Source organism: Myotis brandtii, unplaced genomic scaffold, assembly GCF_000412655.1.
Source record: "Myotis brandtii unplaced genomic scaffold, ASM41265v1 scaffold177, whole genome shotgun sequence".
Classification (NCBI taxonomy): Eukaryota; Metazoa; Chordata; class Mammalia; order Chiroptera; family Vespertilionidae; genus Myotis; species Myotis brandtii.
The window spans coordinates 212,755-228,833 of record NW_005356555.1 but is presented as its reverse complement, the minus strand read 5'-3'; the positions used below and the strand labels follow the sequence as shown (position 1 = coordinate 228,833).

The 16,079-nt window shown below is 39.6% G+C and overlaps 1 protein-coding gene across 2 annotated transcripts in view; it reads left to right on the top strand.

The window, feature by feature from the left end:
* The window catches only part of LOC102247043 (guanylate-binding protein 6-like), a 203,135-nt gene that overhangs the window by 19,175 nt on the left and 167,881 nt on the right, over positions 1 to 16,079 (top strand). For both annotated transcript variants that reach the window (XM_014537340.1, XM_014537339.1), the window contains exon 6: positions 15,715 to 15,918. In XM_014537340.1, coding sequence (XP_014392826.1) covers positions 15,715 to 15,918 — 204 coding nt within the window. The remainder of the gene's footprint in view (positions 1 to 15,714; positions 15,919 to 16,079) is intronic.

Below are 16,079 nucleotides of genomic sequence, written 5' to 3'. Positions count from 1 at the left end.
GGGCCATCCATCTTGAGCAGAGCAGCTACCATGGTGCTAAGGGAAATTCTCCAAAGGAAAGAGCAGCTGTGAGCTTTTTAGCAACGAACACCCACAGCAATAGCAGGATGGATGCAAGGCCTTGTAAGATGATCAAACTGAGGCACTAACAGCGAACAGCACCAGTGTAAAGATTCATATTTGCAGACCTACCGTGTGCCAAGGTCTATGTATGACACACTTACCACCACTGGTGGGGTCCCTGTCATCCAGGCAGCTTATTACTTAGATGTTGAATCCCTTTGCAGAAACTTATTTTTCAGACCTCTGTGGGTATAGTCTACAGCTGGTTGAATTCCTTAGGAAGCAAATTCTGCAACTGAAATTTGTATGTAATATTTTTACTAGGGAACACTATTGGAAAGAGCACTTATGAAAAGATGTGGAAGGAAATGGAACTGGGAAGGAAGGGAAGTTTATCTAGAGTCTTAAAAATTGCTTCACCCATTCCAATGGAGAATTCCAGTCTTCAGTAGTTCTTCTCTTTTCCCCAGTTTTTAATAGATCGGTCATGGAATGATGAACACCTTAAGAAGAGTCAAGACTTTGGACAAGGTGACTAGTGTAGCGAGTGGCTATAGGGTCAAGCCTCTGACTGACCTGTGGCAGGGCTACACACAAGTCCCAGCTTGGAGGGCAGAGCCCTCTTTGCATAATTAAGTTTAACCTTATAGCCTTCCCTAGTTCCTTACTAGGTAGCTAATGGACTGTAGGAGGTGTAAGAAGTGCTGCCAAAGCAAGGTGAAACTCACAAGAACATTGTAACCATGTTGACAACTTCCTTGTTTTGCTTTGACTATAAAATAAAGCCTCATCTTGCAGGCTGGATCTTTTCTGTGTCCTCATTCAGGCACGGGAGATCTACCAAACCCCAGCTGTATTCTCTTGTCTGTCATCTTTAATACTTCATGCCCCTCCTCAGGTGTTCTCTTGGCCATGCTGGCATGGCCAATTTAGAAGGGAGCTGAAAATTACATTACATGTGTTTGTAGGAGAGGATGTAGTTCAGAACAAAGGAATCTAGGAAGATGGGCGATTTGAAAAGTATTGAGGACAATGGATTTATACTTCATTGAGGTTCAAGAGCATTCATGTAGGGTTGTAGAATAAGGGCTCGCAATACAAAAAAGAAACTGATGGGCAAAGAATTAAATTTGTAATGGCAAGTTTCTTAAGGTGAAATGTTTATTGTTAATTCCAAAATTTGACCATGTGTTGCAGTTAGGGTTCTACAAACAAACAAACAAACAAACAAAACAATACAATAAACCCAGAACTAATACGATGTGTATATATGTAGAAAGAAATTTATTGAAAGGAACTGGCTCTAAAAATTGTGGAGGTTATCAAGTCCCAAACCTGCAAGGTGGGCAAGCAGGCCCAGGAGAGCTGATGTTCCATTTTTAGTCTGAAGGCTAGGAAGAGCCAAAGTTTCATATGAAGTTCAAAATCTACTGGAGATTTCAGTATACAGGTACCTATTATTTACAAATAAATGCAACCTTGAAACTCCCAACCACATTAAAATATAAAGCATTACTTGGATTCCAGTAATATTTCTCCTTGTAGTTACCCACGATTAACTACTACTCTGCCTTCTATCACCAAGCAAAGTTTAGTCTGTCTTATCTTCATATAACACAACTTCATGTACTCTTTTCTGAGTTCTTTGCTCAATGTTTTGTTTGTGACAGTCATCCTTGTTGCATGCAGAAGTCCATTCTCTTCACCGCTCCACAAAACATTTCTCAGCCCCAGCACACTTGACATTTTGGGCTGCAAAATGTTTTTTGGTGTGGGGCTGCCTTGGACATTGTAGGATGTTCAACAGGCAGCCCTGTCCTCTAAACACAAGATGCCACAGCATCTGTTCTAAACAACCCAGTTGTGACAACAAAATATGTTTCCAGTCAATTCTAAATGTCAGCTGGGGCCAAATCACCACATTTAGGAGCTATTGATCCAGAACCATTAAAACTGTCTCTATTCAATCACATCCCAATCTCATAATAGGTATTCCAGAGTCTAAACAGACATAAGGGCTGAGAACAGTATGGAAGAAGGGGCCACATAACAGTGCCTGAGGAAGAAGTTTTCTTTATTTCACAAACAGTTTAACCTGCCTGACTCTCTGTGGAAAATTTAAAAGCAGCATGTTCCAAACCACTGACTCACTGATACTTCATCAGGTCTCAGTTTTGTTGTTGTTGTAGCTTTATTTATTTATTTATTTTTTTAAATATATTTTATTGATTTTTTACAGAGAGGAAGGGAGAGGGATAGAGAGTTAGAAACATCGATGAGAGAGAAACATCGATCAGCCGCCTCCTGCACATCTCCCACTGGGGATGCGCCCGCAACCCAGGTACATGACCTTGACCGGAATCGAACCCGGGACCCTTCAGTCCGCAGGCCGATGCTCTATCCACTGAGCCAAACCGGTTTTGGCATGTTGTAGCTTTATTAATGAGTAAGGAAGTATGTACTACTTTGTTAAAAATTTTAATGTTTTTTTATTTTGTTATTAATCTTCACCTGAGATTATTTTTTCCATTGATTTTTAAGGAGAGTGAAAGAGAAAGGGAAAGACAGAAACATCGATGTGATAGAAACACATTGATTGGTTGTCTCCTGCAGTAGTTGTGACCAGTACCTAGGCTAGGGAGAAACCTGCAATCCAGAAAATGCCCTTTACCGGAATGGAATCTGGTAGGCCAATGTTCTATCCACTGAGCCAAACTGCTGAAGGTGCTTTTTTATTTTTATTTAGAATGAAAGTAAGTAAATAATTTAATTCAGAATAAAATACAAACCCTCAATGCCAACACAAAGAAAATTTTAGCACAACCTAAAAAGTTTCATGGTTTTGCATAATACATTTCTTACTTATAGGTAGTGTCTTTTTTTGAATGATAGAACAATCAGAGGCAAACCTAGCACAGATGGTGATGGTGATGATAATGATAATTGTGATAATAAGGATGATTGAAACAAATATAGTATTAACAAGAGCTCACCTTCATCATTTCATGTTTTTTGTATTGTTGGTGAATTTTGATATATTTGCAAGGTTACAATGCAGAAAAAATTCAAAAATAATCTTGGGTGACATCAAATGGGTACTTTTAAACATGACTGTATCAATCACTCAATGCATATGTACTGACCACTGACCATCACTGAGCATTGGGGAAGGCACTGGGGAGGCATTGAGGAGTCTATGATCAGCACAGTAGACATGGTCCCTGTGCTCATGCATTATTTTTATTTCAGAAGGAAGCCATTAAAAGAAGTTATACAAATAAATGTAATATTTGAATGTTTAATAGGCATTGTAAAGGAATGATACAGAATGCTATGAGTAAGTGTAGAAAGGAGACTGAATTTGGACTACTCATTCAGAAATCCTTCCTTGGAAAAATAAGGTTAAGATAAATTTTCAGTGAACACAACTGGGGAAAATGTGAGGGAAGAGAGTTTCAGACAGAGGAGAGTTTGTGTTCAAAAGTCCTATTTGGTAAAGAGTTGGGTGTCTTTGGTATCTGAAGCTGAGATAACATATGATGAGAGGGGCATCTAGGAGTCAGAATATGTAGGATCTTGCAGCCATGGTGCGAAGAATGCAAGCTTTTATGCTTTAGGACTCTGTGTAGAAAAAAGTGACAGGACAATTTGTTTTAATAAACTCCTTGTGACTACTGTGAAAATACGAATTAGGACTGCCAAAACTGATTTTTCCTGGCCATGCATTCGGACCTAAAAATAGGCCAACTGGCAACTTCTTGAAATTACCAGCCTGCTTGTTAAAGATTTATAATGCTGAAAACAAATAAAGAAATAATAAATGAATAAATGAATAAATAAATAAATAAATAAGTGCCATACATTTCCTCTGGAAAATGACAATGAAAGTTGTTGGGACTCTTAAATAATGATTTTTTCTTTCTCCCTTCCAATTTTATCCCTTTATTGTCATTCTCCCTCCCTCAGCTTTAGTAAAATATAATTGACATATATATAGATTGTACCAGTATATGCTAAACAGTAATTATGTTTTAAAATGATGTAATCTAAAGGTTTCCCTGCCAGAAAAAGCAATCTTGTAAGTCAATTAAGGCCACTGAAAATGGCATTTCCGGGAAACATAATTCAGATGAAACTGAAAGCAGGGAAGAGTGACTTTTATCACAGGTTCATTTCCAAAAAATCAGCTGCCTTTCTGTAGGAACAATCCTTGAGCCTGGTTTTGAAAAATCTAAATCCATTGCAGATGTTACAGAAGATGTCAGCGGAATAAGAGGAAATTCACAGAAATGCTCCCAGGACCAAACTTGAATAACAACTAAAATACAAACAAACAAAACAAACAAACAAAATCCCACCCAGAATAATCAACTGAAGAGTAGCTGGAGAGACATCTGATAACCAAGGACAGAAAGGGGACAAGTAGGAAAGTAGAGGGATGAAAGAGCTGGCCAGGCTCCCACAGACAGCAACTGAAGTTCCAGAGAGTTATCTCAGCTGTGGGGATTTGAACTGTGGGGTCAAATTTCCCAGCTGGGCCCCCCAGCAGAGACCACCAATATTGAGAAAGGTACCCACATAACATCTGGCTGTGAAAAACAGCAGGTTTGCTCTCTGCCAAGGAAAGTCAGCTGGAAATGCAGGCAACCTTGTAAAGGGCCAATGCACACATCTTGAGTGCAGCCATTCACATTGGGCTCTGGCAGAAGGGGCCCAAGTGGACTGGAACTCTATGAATGTGATTCAGGGTTGGGGAATCTGAGGTTAGAGTTCACAAGACAGACACCCGGTTTCATGTGTTGAGTCATTCCCTCATGCTATAGAGGTCATGTTTCTCAGGCAAACATTTACTATCCTGCCATTTTTGTCTTGGGGGAAGACAGTTGACCCATCCTATTGAAAAATCCCATGCTCCACCCTGTGGTTTCTGGGGAGCATTAAAAGACTGTGAATAATAATTAACATCCAGATAGAAGCAGTTATCCCTTCCTATTAGAAAACCTATCACCCCACCTGTGGACAATTGTTTAAGGCTACTTCAGACTGAATCCAATCATTCTGTAGGTAGAGTGGTTCTCAGGAGGCTTTGAGTCCTTGCCTGATCTAATTAGTCAGAAACATCAGTTTGGGTCCCTGCCACAGACACCAACCCAGACAATGCAGCAGGTGAAAGTGAACAGACCTCCAAGCACCTATAGCTGACACCTATGGGACCAGCTCCATGGGGGAAGGAAGTATAGCTCAGAACAGGGTCAATAAAAGTGTGATACTCAAGGCAGACTCAGCCTCAGGGTTAAGGAGTCCCTGACAACTTGACAACTGGCACAGTGATATTGGGATTGAACCTCATTGGCAGCAAGTCAAAGGGGTCAATCATACCACATACAGGACATCAACAATAAAGTCCCAATTACAACAGGACAGCACAAACCACACACACAAGGGGCATTCCTAGAGCATCCAGCTCAGGTGAATAAAAAGACCACACTACTGGACACCTCAAAACACCTACACAAGGCCATCCTACAAGACTGGGAGGCGTAGCAGTTCTATCTTATACATGGAAGCAAATACAAAAAGAGCTAAAATGGGAGACAAAGAAGCAATCCCCAAATGAGAGAAAAGAAAAATCTACAGAGAAAGAACTAAGTGAGATGGAAGCAAGCAACCAATGAGACATAGAGTTCAAAGCATGAAAGAAAAGGAGGAACTCCAGAAAGAGAACTAAATGAAATGGAGGCAAGCAATTTATCAGATATAGAGTTCAAAGTAATAGTTTTAAGGATGATCAAGGAATTTAGTGAGAATTTCAATGAACTTAGTGGGAACTACAACATGAAACAAGAAATAGAAACCATAAATAAGAATCAGTTGGAAATGAAGAGTAACAAATCTGACATCAAGAATACACTGAAAGAAATCAAAAGTAAATTAAATGAGGCAGAAGATTGAATCAGTGAACTGGAAGACAAGATAGAACAAACATCCAATTAGAGCAGCAAAAAGAAAAAGGAATTAAAAAGCAAAAGGATAGTTTAAGGGAACTTTGGGTCAACATGAAACATAACAACATCTGCAGGGATAAGAGAGGGGGAAGAAATTCAGCAAGGAATAGAGAACCTGTTTAAAGAAATAATGACAGAAAACTTTCCCAACCTGGTGAAGGAAATTTTAACACAAGTTCAGGAGGCACAGAGAGTTCCAATCAAGATGAACCTAAAGAGACCCACTCCTAGACACATCATAATTAGAATGGCAAATGTTAAAGACAAAGAAAGAATCTTAAGGGAAGCAAGCCACACAGAGAGAAAATTACATACAAAGGAGTTCCCATTAGAATGTCAACTGACTTCTCCAGAGAATCACTTCAGGCCCGAAGGGAGTGGTATGAAGTACTCTAAGTAATTGAAAGCAAGGGCCTAAATCCAAGATTACTGTGTCCAGTGAGGCTATCATTTAAAACTGTAGACAAAATAAAAAGATTTTCAGATATAAAAAGTTTAAAGGGGTACATTACCACCAAATCAGCAATGCAAGAAATGTTAAAGGCACTGCTTTAAGAAGAAGAAAAGGACAGAGAGAGGATCATAGGCATAAACAAAATACAAATGGCAATCAAAAATACCTATCCATATTAGCCTTAAATGTAAATGGATCAAATGCTCAAGTCAAAAGTCATAGAATGACTGAGTAGATAAGAAAACATGATCCATATATATGCTGTCTACAAGAGTCCCACCTCAGAACTAAAGATATACACAGACTGAGAGTGAAGGGATGAAAAAATATATTCCATGCAAATGGAAAGGAAAAGAAGAGTGGAGTAGCAATACTCAGGTCAGACAAAATCAACTTCAAAACAATGGCTATAACAAGAGACAAGGTAGAAATAAATACCCAATTAGAGCAGCAAAAAGAAAAATTAATTAAAAAGGAGGAAGATAGCTAAAGGGGCTTTGAAGAAGGCCACTTCAAAATACTAAAAGGAAAGATTCAACAAGAAAATATAACTTTTGTAAACATATATGCATCCAATATAGAAGCACCCAAGTACATAAAAAAACCTCTTTATGGACTTTAAGGGAGATATTGACAGAAATACAATCCTAGTGGGGGATTAACACCCAACTGATAATACTGGATAAATCTTACAGACAAAAATCAACAAGGAGGCAGAGACCTTAAAAGTCACACTAGATCAGATGGATCTAACTGATATTTATAGGACATTGCACTCCAAATCACCACAATATACATTCTTCTCAAGTGTACATGGAACATTCTCAAAGATAGACCACATATTAGGGCACAAAACAAGTTGATAAAAATTCAAAAAGATTGATAAACTACAAAGCATCTTCTCAGATCACAATGGCATAAAGTTAGAAATCAACTACAATTAAAAAACCCCTCAAATATATGGATACTAAATAGCATTTTATTAAACAATGAATGGATTGCTAATGATATCAAGCAAGAAATTAAAAACTTCCTGGAAACAAATGAAAATGAACACACAACCACCCAAAACATATGGGACAAAGCAAAAGCAGTCCCAAGAGGGAAGTTCATAACACTACCGGTCTACCTCAAGCTACAAGAAAGAGCACTAATAAACTATCTAATTCTACAACTAAATGAATTCAAAAGAGAAGAACAAGAATAGCCCAGAGGAAGTAGAAGGAAGGAAATAATAATGATCAGAGTGGAAATAAATTACATAGAGAGAGAAAAATACAGAACAAAAGATCAATAAATCCTAGAGGTAGTTCTTTGAAAAGATTACAAGACTGATGAACACCTACCCAGACTCATCAAGAAACACAGAGTGAGGAACCAAATAAATAAAATTGAAAATGAAAGAGGCAATATAACTATGGTACCACACAAATACAAAAGATGTTAAGCAAATACTATGAACAACTATATGCCAACAAACTGGACAAGCTGGGTGAAATGGACAAATTCCTAGAAACTTGCAGTCTTCCAAAATTCTTTCTGAATTCTTTCTGATTCAATCAGGAAGAATCAGGAAACCTGAATAGGTCAATAACAAGTGATGAAATTGAAGCAATAATTAAACATATTCCAGCAAACAAAAGTCCTGAACTGGATGGATTTACAGGTGAATTTTACCAAATATTCAAAGAAGAAATAACACCCATTCCAAACTATTCCAAAAAATTCAAGAGGAAGGAATACTTCTAAGCTCTTTTTAGGAAGTCAGCATTATCCGAATTCCAAAACCAGATAAAGACACTACATAGAAAGAGAATTACAGGCCAATATTTCTGATGGACACAGATGCTAAAATGATCAACAAAATATTAGCAAATAGGATCCAGCAATATATTAAAAAGAGTAACGACATGATCAATTGGTATTTTTTCCAAGGATGCAAGGCTGGCACAATATTTGCAAATCAATAACTGTGATACATCACATAAACACATTGAAAGATTAAAACCACATGATCACTTCAATAGATTCAGAAAAAAACACTCAACAAAATCCAGCACCCTTTTTTTTTCTTTATTGACTGAGGTATTACTATGTGTCCTTGTTCCCCCATTGCCACCTCCACGGACCACTCATGCCCTCACTCACCTGTTATCTGTGTCCATTGGTTAGGCTATATGCATGCATACAGTCCTTTAATTGATCTCTCCCTCTTATACCCACCCTCCTCTAACTTCCCTCTGAGGTATGATGGTCTGATCGATGCTTCTCTGTTTCTGGATCTGCTTTGTTCATCAGTTTATGTTGTTAATTATATTCCACAAATAAGAAACACCTTATTGCCTTTCCAAATACCTCTGAGAGACAGGCTGCAGACCTGTCAGCCTGCTGTTACTGGCTCACATTCAGCCCTGCAGCTGTGTTCACTGTGGGGTCAGGGAACACAAGCCCCATGAGGAGGCGGAGCCAGACTCCCCACTGGGGATGTGCCCGCAACCAAGGTACATGCCCTTGACCGGAATCGAACCTGGGACCCTTGAGTCCGCAGGCTGACGCTGTATCCACTGAGCCAAACCGTTTAGGGCGATCTCTCCCTCTTATACCCACCCTCCTCTAACTTCCCTCTGAGGTATGATGGTCTGATCGATGCTTCTCTGTTTCTGGATCTGCTTTGTTCATCAGTTTATGTTGTTAATTATATTCCACAAATAAGAAACACCTTATTGCCTTTCCAAATACCTCTGAGAGACAGGCTGCAGACCTGTCAGCCTGCTGTTACTGGCTCACATTCAGCCCTGCAGCTGTGTTCACTGTGGGGTCAGGGAACACAAGCCCCATGAGGAGGCGTGCCAGCCTGGGATTTTGGAGCTGGATGTGGAAGAAATGTCCTTCACCCTGCATGCCTTCCGGGGTAAGGGGAGAGGGGATGAAAATCCAGCACGTAACTTCCCAGAAAAGGATGTGTCCTTTCGATTTCGGTTCTTCTCAACCACACTGAAAACTGCTTCGCTGTAATATCCGGCTTGATTTTCAGCTTCTAAAGGAACTGTGAGCACCCTGGGGAGCCAGACTCAGGAGGAGTGAGGCAGTGAGAGGCAAGAACTTATCCGCTATCTGCAGCTTAGGAGAAAGGTAAGTTCGCTCAGACACTTGGATTTCCTTGCACATGTTTATTAAGGAACATTAACATTAAGTAACATCTACAATAACATCAGTCTTGGAGGCAGCTGGCCGATGGTGGGGACAGAGGAGGGGTGGCTGGAGGGACCATAAACTAGAGTCAGCTCAGCCCTTCTGTTTGGATGGAAGGCTGCTGCAGGGCAGGGGACACAGCTTGTTCCTGGGATGGGCTGCTCCCTCTTGGGCACCCTCCCAGGCTGCACAAAGAGTCCTCAAATGTGTGAGAAGGAGGAATGCATCCTACATCACCTGCTTGAAGGGGCTGAAGTCCTTTCTGTGACTGAGGAACCAAACCTGTCCTTTCTTAAGAAGCGCTGGTTGCAGTCACTTCCTTCATCTTCCCCCTCCGCATCTCACACATTTCCTGGATGTCTGTGGGACAGTGAAAAAACAGAGAGATTATCCTTACCCTGCAATTTAAATATTAAAACATTCTTTATTGTATGAACTGTATTTAGTATTCCAAAGATTCTATAAAGTGGTATTTAGATGAAATACTTCATTCTCACATATTTTAATCAACTATTAAAAATAACTATAAGGTCTAAGCTGGGTTTTATTCTGCAGTTTCCAAATGTTTAGACCCTACCAAAAAATTACATCAATTATTGTTTTTAGGTTCAGTTGTTTTGCTGAGTCCTCTGCAAGAATGAAAACAAAATTCCTCAGCTTTTTTTTTTTAAACTTCTGTAAAGTAGCAACAGAAAAGTGGGAGGAGGAGAGGGAGCAAGGAGGAGTGAGAAGGACCTGGGAGTTGTTCTGTGACACACTGACCTGAGGAGCTGTGGGACAGAAGTGGGAATTCAACTTTCTTTTGCAAACAATTTGGTCCCGAACTTAAGCCTCTCAATTTCTGATTCAAATGGACTGAGGAATGGAGAGGTAGGGACACCTGTAGCCTGGTAGCCTGGACTGCAGGGCTCAGTTGCTGGCTTTAGTTTCCTCATTAGGAGCAGTGGTAGTTGTGATGTGACAGCCTAGTAGGACTTCACATAACCAGACAGCAGCATGTATAGCAGACAATGTGGGTACATGGAGAGATGAGAGATTAGGGTCTTCTGGCTGCTTAATGGGATAGGGTGGGGCATGGAGGCAGCTTCTTCATGCATGAGCTCAGTGTTCCTCGTTGTAATGTGCACTAGGTTGGACTTACGGTCCTATTCTAATCCCACATTAGACTCACCGCTTACACAACATATTTTTAGTTAGTTTAATTTTTTTCTCAAGAGCAGACTTGGCTCTGAGAGCTCTGGGATGCCTTTATTTATTGGATGGAAAAGAAGAAAGAGGAAGGAAGGAAGGAAGGAAAGAAGGAAGGAAGGAAGGGAGGAAGGAAACCAGTCAGACACAGATGTGCTGCCTTATGATTGTGACCTCACCCCCAGCAACCAGTCACATCCTTACAAGTTGGGAAAGGAGCAGGCTGTCTCATGACAAGGCTATAATTCACTGCTCAGGCTCAAACTAGCTTAGGACACCGTCTAGCTCAGCTTCATTCTTGGTATGGTCTGAAAATTAGGACGGACCAGCACAGCCCTTCCTGGGATATAAGAAGTACTTTCTCCACCCTAACAAAGTCCTAGGTCAGACATGTCCAGGAATTATGCACAGCCACTTGATATTTTCACACAGATATTTTTTATTTATTTTTAGAGTTTGTTTTATTTATCTTTTTTCCTGTATTCATTAAGGTCTTACTTATTGCCCCTGTGTCCTTATTTCCCCATTGCCCCCTCCCCCCCACTGGTGTCCTCACCCCCTCTAGTGTCTGTGTCCATTGGATAGGCTTATATGCATGCATACAAGTCCTTTGGTTGATCTCACCCCCTTATCCCCGCCCTCCCCTGCCTTTCCTCTGTGTTTGGAAGGTCTGATCCATGCTTCTCTGTCTCTGGATCTGTTCATCAGTTTATGTTGTTTATTATATTCCACAAATGAGTGAATTCATGTGATATTTATATTTCTCTGACTGACTTATTTCCCTTAGCATAATGCTCACCAGTCCAGGTCCATCCATGCTGTTGCAAATGGTAGGAGTTCCTTCCTTTTTACAGCAGCATAGTATTCCATCATGTAGATGTACCACCATTTGTTTTGTTTGTCTAAAGTTTTACATATGTCTCCTTTTCCCCCAATTAACCCCTTCCCCCATCCCTTTTTTGCCCGGGCAAGCCCCCACCGCCCCAGTGTCTGTGTCCATAGATTATGTTAATATGCATGCATATAAGTCCTTTGGTTGCTCTCTAACCACCCCCCTTCCCTACCATTTGTCTCTAGATTGATCTATTCTTGTTCATCAAATTATGTTGATCATTATATCCCACATATGAGTGAGATCATGTGATATTTATCTTTCTCTGACTGGCTTATTTTGCTTAGCATAATGCCCTCCAGTTCCATCCATGTTGTTGCAAATCATAAAAGTTCCTTCTTTTTAATAGCAGCATAGTATTCCATTGTGTAGATGTACCACAGTTTTTTAATATACTTATCTGCTGATGGGCACTTAGGCTGTTTCCAAATCTTAGCTATTGTAAATTGTGCTGCTATGAACATAGGGGTGCATATATCCATCCTGATTGGTTTTTCTAGTTTCTTGGAATATATTCCTAGAAGTGGGATCACTGGGTCAAATTTTGGTAAAACTCCCCTGTGAAGCCGTCTGGTCCAGGGCTTTTGTTTGCTGAAAGGGTTTTGATGACTGCTTCAATTTCCTTCATAATTATTGGCCTATTGCGATTTTTAAATTCATCCTGATTGAGTTTTGGAAGGTTGCTTTTTTCTGGGAATATGTCCATTTCCTTTAGGTTGTCTAGTTTGTTGGACTACAGTTGTTCATAGTATTTTTTTTTACAATCCTTTGTATTTCTGTAGGGTCTATTGTTATTTCGCCTCTATCATTTCTGATTTTGTTTATTTGGGTCCTCTCTCTTTGTTTCTTGGTGAGCCAGGCTAGAGGTTCATCAATCTTGTTTATTCTTTCAAAGAACCAGCTCTTGTTTTCATTGATCTTTTGTATTGTTTTTTTTTTTGGTCTCTATGTCATTTATTTCTGCTCTGATCTTTACTGGTATTATATCCTTCCTTCTGTTCTCTCTGTGCTTTTCTTGTTACTCACTTTCTAATTCTTTAATTTGTAGAGTTAGATAATCTATTACCAGTTTGACATGTTTTTTTTGTGTGTGTGTGTTTGTTTTTTTTTTGAGGTAGGCCTGTTGAGCTATAAACTTCCCTCTCACAATTGTTTTCATTGTGTCCATAGATTTTGGGTTGTATTTTCATTGTCATTTGTTTCTAGAATGATTTTATTTATTCTTTGATCTCTTTGGTAATCCAATGATTGTTTAATATCAAGCTATTCAGCCTCCAAGTGTTTGAATTTTTTTATTGTTTTTATTATAGTTTATTTCTAATATTATGCCATTGTGGTCTGAGAAAATGCTTGATATGATTTTAATCTTCTTGAATTTGGAGAGACTTTGCCTGTGACCCAATATGTGGTCTATCTTTGAAAATGTCCCATGTGTACTTGAGAAGAACGTATATTTCGTGGCTTTGGAGAGAAATGTTCTGATGATGTCAATTAATTCCATCTGATCTAGTGAGTTATTTAGGATTGGTATTTCTTTGCTGATTTTTTGTCAAGAGGATTTATCCAGTGATGTCAGTGGGGTATTAAAGTCCCCTACTATGATTGTATTGTTATTGATCTCTTCCTTGATATCGTCCAAGAGTTTTTTATGTGTTTGGGTGTTCCTGCATTGGGTGCATATATGTTTACCAGGGTTTTATCCTCTTGTTGTATCAATCCCTTTAGTATTATGAAGTGGCCTCCCTATCTCTTGTAATGGCATTCACTTTGAGGCCTATTTTGTCAGATATAAGTATTGCTACCTCAGCTTTCTTTTTTTAGTTCCATTTTGCCTGAAAGATATTTTGCCATCCCTTTGCTTTCAGTCCGTATGAGTCCCATGTTCTGAGGTGGGTATCTTGTAGACAGCATAGATGTGGGTCATGTTTTCTTATCCACTCAGCCACTCAGATATCTTTTGATTGAAGCGTTTAGTCCATTTACTTTTAAAGTTATTATTGATGGGTTCTTGTGTGTAGCCATTTTTATTTTTGCCCGTGTTCCTTCTTCCTTCTTTATTTCTTCTTTTTAAACCAGGCCCTTCAGCATTTCTTGCATTGCTGGCTTGGTAGTGATAAACTCCCTTAGCATTTTTTTTTTTTTTTTCTGTGAAGCTTCCTATTTCCCCTTCAATTTTGAATGATATCCTTGCTGGATAGAGTATTCTTAGATTCAGTCCCATGCTTTGCATCACTTTGTAAATTTCCTTTCATTCCTTTCTGGCCTGATGTGTTTCTGTTGAGAAATCATTTGATACTTTAATGGGGGATCCCTTATAAGTAACTTTCTGTCTCTCTCTTGCAGCCTTTAAGATTCTCTTGGTCCTGAATGTTTGCCATTGTAATTACATTGAGTCTTGGTGTGGGTCTTTTCGGGTTCATATTGTTTGGGACTCTCTCTACTTGTGTGACTTTTTTCTTCCCTAAATCAGGGAAGTTTTCTGACATTATTACTTCGAATAGTTTTTCTAACCCTTGTTCGTCTTCTTGTCACTCTGGCACCCCTATTATTCGTATGTTGCTTTGTTTCATGCTGTCCCAAAGCTCTCCTAGGCTCCCCTCCTGGCCTTTAATTTTTTTCTCCAATTGCAGTTCATTTTGGGCTTGTTTTACCGCCCTGTCTTCTAATTTGCTAATTCAGTTCTCTGCTCCTCCTAGTCCACTGTTGATACTTTCCATAGTGTTTTTTATTGTAGCTATATCACCCTTTATTTCCTCTAGAGTCTTACATAAGTTGTTGATTTTTTTTAATCACAAGGATATTTTTTTAATATATTTTATTGATTTCTTACAGAGAGGAAGGGAGAGGGATAGAGAGTTAGAAACATTGATGAGAGAGAAACATCGATCGGCTGCCTCCTGCACACTCCCTATTGGGTATGTGCCTGCAACCAAGGTACATGCCCTTGACCGGAATCGAACCTGGGACCCTTCAGTCCCCAGGCCAATGCTCCATCCACTGAGCCAAACCAGCCAGGGCCACAAGGATATTTTTAAGAGGACATAGTGGATACAAAAATAGGAAGACTTCTTGTTATTCTTTATCGACAGTTTTATTAATATATACTTTTTATTGGCTTATAACATCAATCTACTTTTAAATTTTGATGCACACTTCATTTTGAAAAACAAAATGAATATCACATGACTCAGTTTCGCTAAACAGGGAATGGCTGTAAAACTTTATGACCAAAAGGATTTTGAGAACTTCTAAGAAAAGAGAAAAATCAAAAGCTGTTTCTCTTCTGGAACCCCAAACTCCTTCAGTCCCTTCAATATCATAAATAGATATTACATTTTATTGGTCTGTCGTATGTCAAACCAAATTGTCCAGCTAAATCCTCAGATTGTGATGAATACTAGTCATACTCATCACTAGTTCTATAGTTGTCCTCAGAAACGAGGACCACGAGACAGAGAGGCATGAAACCTATGGCTTAATATATCTTGGCTTTGTCCCCAGGTCGCTCTTGTCCCAGGCAGGTCCTTCCTCAGCTTCCACCTCACTATCCTCTAAGCAGCTGGTTAAAACTCAGGGGTGGGGACAGGATATTCACATGAGGTGATGGCTTTGCTCCTCAGGGGTGACCCTGGCATAGGGTAGAGCCACTTAACTGCATTACAAGATGTGGCTGCCCAGCACCAGCAATAACATTCAGTCTGAGGTCCTCACAGCATTGGGAACACTTTAGCCCTTGCAGAGATACACTGCAAGCATAGAACCAAAAAAAAGATGAATTTTTTACTGCAGGGCTTGGCCTATGCTTACTGTGCCAGAAATAAAGTAAAACACTCCCATTGTCCTAAGATCATGGGTGCTTTGCACAACTCTGCTCCAGTGAATAGCATTGTAAGCTTATTTCTACTGGGATGTTCTTCTAGGTTTGCAGGTTGCCATGGCATCTAGACCCAACATGACGGCCCCCATTTGCCTGGTGGAAAACAACAATGAGCAGCTGTCAGTGAATCAGAAAGCTCTAGAGATTCTTGGCCAGATTTCTCAGCCAGTGGTGGTCGTGGCCATTGTAGGACTGTATCGTACAGGCAAATCCTACTTGATGAATCGGCTTGCAGGGCAGAATCACGGTGAGTGGTGTCTCAGGTAGAGGACAATGCTTTGACTCCAGCTTTATCACAGTTTCATAGTTTTCTTCACTAGTCACATAAAGAAAGGGCTAAATTCCTTTCAATAAACCAACCTTCTAATTCTAATTCTTACTAATAAATTATGACCTTAATTAGTGTTA